The 12,466-nt window shown below is 43.7% G+C and overlaps 1 protein-coding gene across 1 annotated transcript in view; it reads left to right on the top strand.

Annotated features, from left to right (window-relative positions):
* The first annotated feature begins 11,950 nt into the window (after positions 1-11,950).
* Positions 11,951-12,466, top strand: part of CHMP4B (charged multivesicular body protein 4B) — a 42,653-nt gene continuing 42,137 nt past the window's right edge. Inside the window, exon 1 of the mRNA XM_059039108.2 lies at positions 11,951-12,321. Coding sequence (XP_058895091.1) covers positions 12,132-12,321 — 190 coding nt within the window. The 5' untranslated portion in view covers positions 11,951-12,131. The remainder of the gene's footprint in view (positions 12,322-12,466) is intronic.

Genomic DNA, 12,466 nt, shown 5'->3' with positions numbered 1-12,466 from the left:
CAGGGCCTTTGCACTTGCTGTTCCCTCTGTCTAGAATGCTCTTCTCCCAGATTTTTTTATGGCTGGCTCCCTCCTTCTATTCACCTTTGTCCAAAAGTCATTTCCTCAGAGAGGCCTTCCCTGGCCAATCTGTCTAAAATAACCCCCACCCACTCCCATAATTCTCTAGTCCCTTACCCTGCTTCATTTTTATTCATCACCCTTGACATTATATTAGACGTTTCTTTATTGTCTGTTCCCCTCATTAGAAACCCACAAGGACAGGGCTTTTTTCTGTTTTGTTCACTGGTATATCTACAGTGCCTAGAACTTCCCAGGAATTGCTCGATCAATATTTCTTGAGATAGTTTGAATGAACAAGGTCCCCTCCACACATTCCCTCCTCCCACCTCACAGAGGCCCAGGGTAAGTTTCCCCCAGTAAGAATCCTCCACATAGGCTGAGAGAGAGCTGGGAGGTAACGTCTGGTATAAAGGACTCTTTCCTTTGTCTTAAAAGGGAGCTGAAAATATCTGGGACAAATGACAAAGGCGGTGGCTTGGAAGTCTCAGTTGACAGAGCAGGTATCCTGCCTGGCCCAGGAGAACCGGTTGCACCAATTTTATCACCCCTGGGGAGGAAGGAGTGGAGGTGGCAGCTGCAGATGCTCCCAACCCCCAAGGCTGCCAGCAAGTGCCCTGTGGATTCTTAGGACCTGAAGGGTGGTGGTGTCAAGGGAGTTTAGTAGATTCTACCTCAGGGTTGGGGGTGACCCCCCTACTGGCCAAGGGTGGCTGGTGTATGGTCAGGCACAGAACCTGAGGCAGGAGGCCAAGGCCCAACTTCTCTGTATAGAATCACAGAGAGTAAACTGAAGCCCAGAAAGCGAAAGGGTCTTGTCATGGCAAACTGAGTTCAGATCCAGCTCTCCTGACCCCCAGGTCACAGCTACCTCAGTCCATTCATTTATTCACTCAACAAATATTTAATGAGCACCTACTATATGCCAGGCATAGTTCTAGGCATTGGCAGTACACCGTGAACCAAACAGGTAATGATCTGTGGAGTTCCCCCGTAGAGGAAGCAGAAGATAAATAACAAAGTAAATAAGCAAATTATATAATATGTTAGGAGGTGGTAAATTACTGTAGAAAAGAGAAAAAATAGAGGCAAGTAGAGGTTTGGGGAGTATGGGGTGTGGGGCAGGTTGCAGCATTATTTGGGGTGGCCTGGAAAGCCTCACTAGGAAGGAAACATTGAGGAAAAGACTCAAGGAAGAGGAAATGAGCCATGTGGTTATCTGGGAAACAGCATGTCAGGGAGAGGGCACAGCCCTTGCAAAGCAATGCCCTAAGGTTGGAGGGCCTTGCTGTGTTTGAAGAACAGTAGAGAGGCCAGTGTGGCTGGAGCGAGGGGTTGGAAAGGCAGTGAGGTGACGGGAGGATCATGACACATCATGTAGGGACTTGAGGGACATTGAAAGGCCTTTGGCTTTTACTCTGAGGTATGTGGGGAGCCATCAGGGGTGCTGTGAGCAGTGGATCTGACATGTATTTTTTAAAGGACCCCTGAGGCTGCCATTTAGAGAATGTGCTGGAGCAGGTCTAAGGGTGGAGACAGGAAGGCCAGTGAGGAAGTGTATTAGTTTCCTATTGCTGCTGTAACAAATTACTACAAACTCTGTGGCTTAAAACAACTCAAGTTTATTATCTTTCAGTGTTGAGGTCAGGGGTCTGGTATGGTTCTTAATGGACTGAGATCAAGTTACTGGCAGGGCTGTGTTCCTTTTGGAGGCTCTTGGGGAGAATCCATTCCCATGCCCTTTCCAGTTTCTAGAAGCCACCTGCATTCCTTGGCTTGTGACCCCTTTCTGGCTTCAAAGCCAGAAAGGTAGCATCTTCCATTCTCTCTCTGACTCTGACCTTCCTGCTTTCTTCTTGCGATTGCATTGGGTCCACCAGGATAATCTCCCCATCTCAAGATCCTTAATTTAATTCTTCTGCAAAGCCCTTTTTGCCACTTAAGGTGACATTCTATAGAATGTGGACATCTTTGGAAGGCCAATATTCTGCATACCACTGGAGGCTACCGCAAAAATCCAGGCAAGAAATGATGATGAAATGAGTCAGAGTGACAGCAGTGAAGATGATGAGAAGAGGTGGGGTTCTGGATATATTTTGAGGGTAGAGCCAACAGGATATTCTGAGATTGGATGTGGACCTTTCTTTTCCAGTGGAGGGGGACTTCTAGTCTACCTCTGTGTTGGGCCTGGACCTGGTGAGGGTGTGGGTTTCTCTGGCATGAGGACCAAGGAGTCATCAATCCATTACTGGAAACTATGTGGCTCCCTAGGGCCTGGTGCTTGTCACATGGCCTGCACGTGCTCAGTTGAAGAGGTATGAAGTATGTCTTGTAACCCACCATTAGCTCAAGTGCAGGGGCCCCTCCAGGGCACAGTCTCCCCCGACTCCCCACTGTCCAGGTTCTGCTGGGTCTGACCTACCCCTATTGCTAACTTTGGCCTGTTCCCCAGGAAGGTCACACTTGCTCCCATGTCCATCACACTTTATTTATGTGTTTGTTTATGTGTGAAACCGAGTCTCCCTGAAACCGAGTTCCCGTACTGAGTTTATGATTAATCTCTCTATCCAAAACTTTATTCCCCTGCTTGTCTCCTCTGACCTCAATCCCTTTTTCGTCCCCTCTGGCCTCAATCCTGTGCTAACTGAACACTAATCAACCAGAGTCAGCTATTGTTGATAACATCATCAATGTACTAAAATTGCTACTACGTCATCATTAACTTACAAACTCAGATTGTTTCTCTAGGGCAAGATGAGCCCACAGATCCTCAAGCCATGGAGTGCCTGGACAGAGAATTATAAAAAGGAGACCTCCTGGTTCCTGAAACCGTGATTAAGAAATGTCACAAGACAATGATTAATCCTAGTTCCTTTGTTCTTCCCCCTTAAAACATCCCTAACTCAAAGACCAAGATGAAGTGGATCTGAGACTTGTCTCCCACTCCTTTGCTTGATGCCCTGCAAATAAATCCTTACTTTGCTGCAAACGCCCGCTGTCAGAGTTTGGCTTTCTGCATCACGGGCACACGAGCTCTTGCTCGGTTTCATGTGTATCTCTCTGTCCATTTATTCGTTTGGATGTAGGCAGTATAAGCATAGTGGCTAAGCATGTTGTATTTACAGTAAGAATCCCAGCTCTGCCCCTACAAGCTGTGTGACCTTGGGCAAGCTACTACTTCTCTGTTTCTCCAGTATCTAATGTACAAAATAGGGACGATAATAATGCTCATTTCATGTAGTTGTTGTGTGGGCTAAATGAGCTATTTCTTATAAAATGCTCAGTTTGGAATCTTGCTTAGAACAAAGTGCTCAATAAAGATTTTCTATTACTTGCTGGGATATAGATGCCAGCCACGCTACTTAATAATGGTGTGACCTTGGGCAAGTCATTCAACCTCTCAAAGCTTCTATTTCCTCAGCTGTAATCCGTACCTACCTCATCGAGCTATAGTTGGGATGATTAAATGAGGTATTCTATGTAAGCCATCTGATTCAGCATGAGGGCTCAATAGATGTTATTGACTACTATTCCTGTCATTATTGTTTATTTACTGTGTAAATATATATTGGATGCATATTCTGTGCCAGGCCCTTTACCTGTATTCTCAATGAATCCTCAGATTGTGGCCTGGTGTGGAAGTTAGTGTCTCTTTCACAGATGGGGAGACCGAGGCAGATGACGCACCTTGCCATATGGCTGAATGGAAGAGCCCCAGTTCTAAACTAGGTTTGTGTGGTAGGCACCAAAACATGTTTTCTTTTTGCTTATGTACAATATTACATAATTTACAGGCGTACAATATAGTGATTCACAGTTTTAAAGGTTATACTCCATTTATAGTTATAAAGTTTTGGCTATATTCCCCATGTTGTACAATATATCCTTTAGCTTATTTTATACATAATAGTTTGTACCTCTTAATCCCCTACCCCCAAACATGTTTTCTTTTCATTACTTCAACACACTTTTTTTTTTGAGTTAAAATTCACATAACATAAAATTCACCATTTTAACTATTTAAAGTGTACAAAAACAAATGGGACCTAATGAAACTTAAAAGTTTTTGCACAGCAAAGGATACCATAAACTAGACCAAAAGACAGCCCTCAGAATGGGAGAAAATATTTGCAAATGAAGCAACTGACAAAGGATTAATCTCCAAAATTTATAAGCAACTCATGCAGCTCAATAACAAAAAAACAAACAACCCAATCCAAAAATGGGCAGAAGAACTAAATAGACATTTATCCAAAGAAGATATACAGATTGCCAACAAACACATGAAAGAATGCTCAACATCATTAATCATTAGAGAAATGCAACTCAAAACTACAATGAGATATCATCTCACACCGGTCAGATTGGCCATCATCAAAAACTCTAGAAACAATAAATGCTGGAGAAGGTGTGGAGAAAAGGGAACTTTCTTGCACTGCTGGTGGGAATGTATATTGATACAGCCACTATGGAGAACAGTATGGGGGTTCCTTAAAAAACTACAAATAGAACTACCATATGACCCAGCAATCCCACTACTGGGCATATACCCTGAGAAAACCATAATTCAAAAAGAGTCATGTACCAAAATGTTCATTGCAGCTCTATTTACAATAGCCAGGACATGGAAGCAACCTAAGTGTCCATCAACAGATGAATGGATAAAGAAGATGTGGCACATATATACAATGGAATATTACTCAGCCATAAAAAGAAATGAAACTGAGTTATTTGTAATGAGGTGGATAGACCTAGAGTCTGTCATACAGAGTGAAGTAAGTCAGAAGGAGAAAAACAAATACCATATGCTAACACATATATATGGACTCTAAGGAAAAAAAAATGTCATGAAGAGATTAGTAGTAGGACGGGAATAAAACACAGACCTACTGGAGCATGGCCTTGAGGATATGGGGAGGGGGAAGGGTAAGCTGTGACGAAGTGAGAGAGTGGCAGGGACATATATACACTACCAAATGTAAATTAGATAGCTAGTGGGAAGCTGCCGCATAGCACAGGGAGATCAGCTCCGTGCTTTGTGACCACCTAGAGGGGTGGGATAGGGAGGGTGGGAGAGAGGGTGATGCAAGAGGGAAGAGATATGGGAACATATGTATATGTTTAAGTGATTCACTTTGTTGTAAAGGAAAAACTAACACACTGTTGTAAAACAGTTATACTCCAATAAAGATGTTAAAAAAAATAATGGCAAAAAAAAAATAAAGTGTACAATTCAGTGCTTTTTAATTGGGTTGTGTTTTTTGTTTTTGAGTTGTAATAGCTTTTTTTTTAAAGATAATTTTATTTATTTTTAAAAAATATTTATTTATTTATTTTTGGCTGCTTTGGGTCTTGGTTGCACGGGATCTTTGTTGTGGCATTCGGGATCTTTCGTTGTGGTGTGTGGGCTCTTCTTTGTGGCACACAGTCTTCTCTCTAGTTGTGGCTTGCGTGCTCAGCAGTTGCAGCGCGTGGGCTTAGTTGCTCTGCGGCATGAGGGATCTTAGTCCCCCGACCAGGGATTGAACCCGTGTCCCCTGCACTGGAAGGCAGATTCTTAACCACTGGACAACCAGGGAAGTTCCTTTTTAAAAAATCTATTCTGGGGCTTCCCTGGTGACTCAGTGGCTAAGAATCTGCCTGCCAATGCAGGGGATACAGGTTTGAGCTCTGGTCCAGGAAGATCCCACATGCTGAGGAGCATCTAAGCCCGCACGCCACAACTACTGAGCCCACATGCCACAACTACTGAAGCCCGCGCGCCTAGAGCCCGTGCTCCGCAACAAGAGAAGCCACCGCAATAGAAGCCCGCGCACCACAACGAAGAGTAGCCCCTGCTCAACGCTACTAGAGAAAAGCCTGTGCGCAGCAACAAAGACACAACACAGCCACAAATAAAATAAATTAATTAAAAAAATTTTTTTAAATGTATTCTGAATATTAAACCCTTGTCAGGTATGGAATTTGCCAGTATTTTCTCTCATTTTGTGAGTTGTCCTTTCACTTTCTTGATAATGGACTTTGGTGCACAAAAGTTTTTAATGTTGGTGAAGTCCAATGTATCTATTTTCTTCTTTTGTTGCTTGTGCTTTTTGTGTCATATTTAAGAAACTTGCCTAATTGAAGGTCGCCAAGATTTATACCTATGTTTCCTTCTAAGAATTTTACAGTTTTAGTTTATACATTTAGGTCTTTGATCCATTTTGAGTCCTTTTTTGTATATGGTGAGAGGTAGGGATATAAATTCATTATTTTGCATCTGAATATCCAGTTGTCCCAACACTTTGTTGAAAGACTGTTCTTTCTCTATTGAATGGTCTTGGTACTCTTGTTGCAAATCAATTGACCATAGATGTATGGGTTTATTTCTGGACTCTCAGTTCTATTCCATTGATCTATATATCTATCTTTATGTCAGGGCCACACTGTTTTTGTTTTGTTTTGTCTGGGTTTTGTTGTTGTCTTTGTTGTTTTACTGAGAACTTTTTAAAAATTGAGGTATAGTTTATTTACAATATTGTGTTAGTTTCAGGTGTACAGCATAGTGATTCGGTTATATATTTTTTTCTGATTATATTCCATCATAGGTTATTACAAGATGTTGAACATAATTCCCTGTGCTGTACAGTAAATCCTTGTTGCTTATCTATTTTATGTATAGTAGTTTGTATCTGTTAATGGGCGTGGGCTTTTTTGCATTTTTTTATTGAGATATAATTGACATATAACATTATAGTTATCTCTTGCTATCTTCAGGAATTCGTTCCAGAATCCCCCTCAGATACCAAAATTTGAGGGTGCTCAAGTCCCTTATTATAAAATGGTGTAGTATTTGCATATAACATCCTCCAGTATACTTTAAATAATCTCTAGGTTACTTACAATACCTAATACAATGTAAATGCTATGTAAATAGTTGCTGGTGCACAACAAATTCAAGTTTTGCGTTTTGGAACTTTCTGGATTTTGTTGTTGTTGTTGTTACTATTTTCAAACCTCAGTTGAATCCATGGATACAGATCCTGCGGATACGGAGGGCTGACTGTATATTAGTTTCAGGTTTACAACATAATGACTCAATATTTGTGTATATTGTGAAATGATCACCACAATAAGTCTAGTTAACCTGCGTCACCATATGTAGCTACAAATTGGTTTTTTTGTGTGTGCTGAAGATATTTTTAAGGAGCAATCCCAGATACCCTCCCTCCCCCGCAAAAAAAACCTCACCTAAATCCGATTCCCCCACATTGCTCTTCATGGGCGCCTAGTCCGTCTGAATCACCTGAAACCAAGCCGGTGGCTTACCTTAAAGGTCTCTCAGCTTCCGCTCTGAATTGAGGAATGTGTACGTGAACTTTAAAGCGATTCTCTTCTGGAAGGAGAGTCACAAGGCAGCATGCTCAGCAGAGTGACTGCCAGAACATTGTTCGGGGTAAATAATAACGACCAGATAGCTGCCGCTGATCATGGAATGTTCATGAGCTTTGGGAGGAGGCTGGAACATTGAGGGCCAGTGCAGGTCTCCCCGTGAACAGGCATGTAGAACGTGGGACTGAGAGGTGGGCTCCCAGGCTGAACATGGAGACCCTCAGGGAGATGGTGTCACCAGCACGGTGCGTGGGGATGTGTGTCCCTCTGGTCCGTTAGATCCAGGTGGTCGTGCACCAGATACACAGTGTCACAGTAGGTCAGAGATTACAACAAGGGAGCCCAGCGAAAGGCATGGCAGGAGGTTGTCCCTACCACTGGGGGCCATCTTGAGAAGGCCAAGTGTGGGTTCTGATGCAGAACAAAAGGTCTATGTTCCCTGCCAGAATGATGCCTACAAGGTACCATCTGGGTTTTGCCTTTTCTTGAAAGTTCCTGCCACCAGGTGTGCATTTGCTTGTCAAGGAGCAAGACTGTCACCCTGAGCAAGTGGCTAACCCAATCTTACCCTCACCCTCATCCCCAGGGCCAGGCCGTGACTTGGCTTCTCTGCTTGAGCTCCACAGAGAGCTTCTCTCTGCTGTGATGAGAGACCCAAGGGTGACTCCTGGGCCCGGTTCCTCTGAGATCCCCCAGTTACCTCCTCCCCCAAGTTACCTCCTTCCCTGGTTCTGCCAGCTGTGTTGCAGGGGAAAAAAATGGGGTGCAAGAGGGTGGTCATATTTCAGGTCTCAGGAGAGTCCCTGGGATGGGCCGCCAAGTAAGGGTCCTTGGCTTCACTCAGGAAGGAAATCAAGAGTGAGCCCAAGTAGAGGGAAAGCAGATTTCTTTAGAAATATACACATTCCATTGACAGAATGAAGCCCATCTCAGAATGTGAGAGTGACCAGGACTACATAGTTTTGATTATTGTAGATTTGCAGTAAGTTTTGAAATTGGGAAGTGTGAGTCCTCCAATTTTGTTTTGACTATTCAAGGCCCTTTAAAATTTCATATGAATTTTAAAATACAGCTTATCCATTTCTGAAATGAAAGGCAGCTCATATTTTTATAGAGGTTGTATTGAATGTGTAGATAAATTTGGGGAGTTTTGTGACCCAACAATAATGTCTTCCAATCCATGAATATGGGATGTCTTTAAACTTATTTAGATGTTTAATTTCTTTCAACAAAGTTTGTACTTCTCAGTGTACAAGACTTGACTTTATTAGATTGAACACTTCTCTTCTGTTCCTAGTTTGTTGAGTGTTTTTATCAGGAAAGGATGTTGGATATACTCTGCTTGGTTTTTACAGCTAAAAATTAGCAAAGTTCCCAGTATTTGACTTGGTATAATTATGTGAGACCAAATCATAATAATTTTTATGATTCATATTCAAAACCCATTCTTCATAATAGGCTTTATTAATTCAGCTTTTATTGACTTTTTTTTTTTTTGGCTGCATCACAGGGCCGGCAGGATTTTAGCTCCCCGACCAGGGATCGGACCTGGCCCCTTGGCAGTGGAAGTGAAGAGTCCTAATCACTGGACCGCCAGGGAATTCCCTCCTTGACATATTTTTAAAGAAAATTACAAATATATGGCAGGGTATCTTTAACCATGTGACCTTGGGCACTTTCTACTTCTATGGTTCTCAGTTTCCTCAGCTATAACATGGAGACGGTATAGTAATGCTTATTTCATGGGGCTGTGGTGGGTGGAAATAAGATGAGATTTTTGAAGGCAGGGTACTTGGTAAACAAATCAAAACTGCACGCTTCTATTGCTGCTCTTACCAGAGATATTTTAACATTGCAATGTAACGTGTTTAGTTAAGTACATAAGGTATGTAAAGGACAATGATCTTAAGTATAAAAATATAAATTTGTATACACACATGTAAACACCACTGGATCTTGATACTGAACCTGTCAGCACCCCACAATGGTCATTCTTCCTGGTCTATACTATCCCAGGAGGTAACTACTATTCTGACTCCTATCACCACAAATTATAAATTAGTTTTACCTGTTTTTGAACTTTGTATAATTGGAACCATACAGGCTTTTGTGTCTAATTTCTTTCAGTCAGCATAATATCTGCAAGTTATTCAAGTTGTTGCAAGTACTGGTAGCTCATTCTTTTCACAAAGTTTTTAATGAGCTAACACCAGTCGGTCACAGTTTGAAAAGGCTGTGCATTTGCCCAAGAGACCAGAAAAATGAGGACTAGGGAAGCCCAGAGCTCTCCAGTATTGAGCCAATACACCCTATGAATCTCTACCAAGGCAGTTGAATCCAGGATGGCAGCTACCTTGCCCATGTGTCACTACCTCCCATCCCACATGCTAGGCAGACATCATGAATTTTTTTTTTTTTTTGGCCACGCTTCGTGGCCTGTGGGATCTTAGTTCCCCAACCAGGGATCGAACCCGCACCCCCTGCAATGAAAGCACAGAGTCTTAACCGCTGGACTGCCAGGGAAGTCCGCAGACATCATGAATTGATCTCAGAACATTTTTAAGAGATGTCCTGATGCAGACTCAGAATTCTTCTCAACCCAGTAATCCGAGTGACCCACACACCAATTAATTGGGGTTGGTACTAAAGATTAAATCGGAATGTTCTGCTATCATATTCCCAAGATGTATTTCTGGGCTCCCAGAGTTATGACATTAGGGGCTCTGCTATCATCCCGGCTTACCCCACAGCAATATGAGACTGATGGTGGTGAGGTCTGCAGAGTCAGACTGTTCATATAGTCTTTGGGCCATGGCTCAAAGCTAGCAAATGTTTTGCTACCTGTGTGCCTGGTTGCAGCATGACTTAGATAAGGAGGGAGAGGCAGATTTCTTAGATATGGAGGGGTTGCTGTACCCATTAGATGGCTTGATGGAACCTGCCTCGTTTTTGTTTTTTATTTTGATAAAAACATTGCAATGTCTCAATTACAAAACAAACAGAAGTGTGATTTATGTTTCACAATTTATGCTGCTGTGAATTCTTGACAGTTCTAATATGTCTCTTACATTTGAAAAATTTCTTCCAACCTGGAAAGTTGGGTGAGATGAACTCTCTCATCCTCTGGGAGTAGTTACCTTTAGGTGCAGGCTGGGGTTGTGACAGATTACAACAACAACAATGACAAGGACAACATTCAAGGCATATTTTTGTCTATATGTAGATAATAGTCTGGGGAGGAGACAAGACTCATATATGTGAAATAATAGAGGAAAAGTTCCATTAAGCTCTCATTTATTTGAAACTCTGTTCCTAAGCAACAGAGTCCAGGAAGGGATAAAAAAGAAGCCAAGTTTTTCTTCATTGGAGAGCACTTCAGAACTGGTTTACTCAGAACTGCTTTACTCTTTGTTTTCATGCAAGGCTAACAAACGCAAAAGATTGGAAGCAGCCAATTAGATTAGTGGGCTTGGTTGAAGTATTGGGTACTAGACAGCCTCAGTGCTAACAGATGGAAAAGTGATTCTTTTTTTTTGGGGGGGGGCACAGCGCGCGGCATGTGGGATCTTAGTTCCCTGACCGGGGAACTAACCCACGCCCCCTGCATTGGAAGCGCGGAGTCTTAACCACTGGACCACCAAGGAAATCCGTAGAAGTGATTCTTGACAGCAAAAGACAAGGAAAAACAATGAAATGTGGCCCCACAACCAGTTGGCCCTTTGTAATGCAGGGGCAAAAAAATCCTCAATTCCGCTACTTTTGAAAGTTTTGAGTCTTCTCCCGGTTTAATTGCTATAGTGCATAATGACGACCCAGAATAAAATATACATTTCTGAGCACCTACTGTGCTAGGCCTATGCTAACTAAGCAACTTACATTCCCTATCTCACACAAGGTTGGAGGTGGTCCTGCTGCTATCTCCAGTTTACAGTTTTGGAAAGGAAAGCTCAGAGTAGAGGAAGTAACTGCCCAAGTAAGTATTCAAAGTGGGTTTTGAACCTTTGCAGTCTAGCTTTGCTGTTAGCCTCTACTAGGTTTCGAAGAACGTGTTAGGTGAATACGGGGTAGACGGGCATTGCAGGTAGAGAAACAGCATATGTGAAGGCTATTAAGTTAAGTTTGTCAGTCACTCAATTTCTCTGAGTCTTGCTTACTCACCTACAAAAATAGTAACAGTATTATCTCTCACAGGCTTGTGAGAATTAAATGTGATATTGCATGTAAAGCATTTTCCACAATGCCTGGATCATAGAATGTGCATAACGTTAATTACTGTTTTATAAAATATTCTTACTTCTCTTCCTGTTCTTCCACCGCTACAGAACTGGTTCCAAGGAGACTACATTTCCCAGCTTGCGACCTCGCCCTTTGACCCCAGCTAGACCTAAAAAGCGCGCCGCCGAGAGCTTTAAGCAGGAAGACTATAGCCTCCCGGCATGCAGCGCGCCACCCTCCGTTAGATTGGAGGGACGGCCGGCGCGTTGCCCACCGGGAGTTGTAGTCAGTGGCGTGTTTCCTTGACGCCGGCCGGGCCGGGCGTGGGGGCCTGTGGTAGGTGGCGCGGCCGGGCCCAGCTGCGGGGCGGAGGTGGCGGAGAGGCCTGCGGCGGCAGGGAGCGGCAGAGCGGGGAGCGGGGAGAGGGCGCCGAAGCCGAGCCGAGCCGGAGCGGGCGGCGCAGGCCGGCGCGGCGAGCAGCAACCATGTCGGTGTTCGGGAAGCTGTTCGGGGCTGGAGGGGGTAAGGCCGGCAAGGGCGGCCCGACCCCCCAGGAGGCCATCCAGAGGCTTCGGGACACGGAGGAGATGCTAAGTAAGAAGCAGGAATTCCTGGAGAAGAAGATCGAGCAGGAGCTGACAGCCGCCAAGAAGCACGGCACCAAAAACAAGCGCGGTGAGTCGGCCCGGCCCCCTCAGACTCCTCTGGCCCGGACTCCACCTTCGTGAGACTTGCCCCAGTGTTTGCTCAGATTCTGGAACTCTTATCCCGTCAGACTCCCTTCCTTGCCTTTCCTGGTCCGGGACCCCTCCCCGTCTGA

This window comes from Kogia breviceps, chromosome 14, assembly GCF_026419965.1.
Source record: "Kogia breviceps isolate mKogBre1 chromosome 14, mKogBre1 haplotype 1, whole genome shotgun sequence".
NCBI classification, from domain to species: Eukaryota; Metazoa; Chordata; class Mammalia; order Artiodactyla; family Physeteridae; genus Kogia; species Kogia breviceps.
The sequence above is the reverse complement of the archived record's forward strand: the minus strand, read 5'-3'. Positions and strand labels throughout refer to the sequence as shown.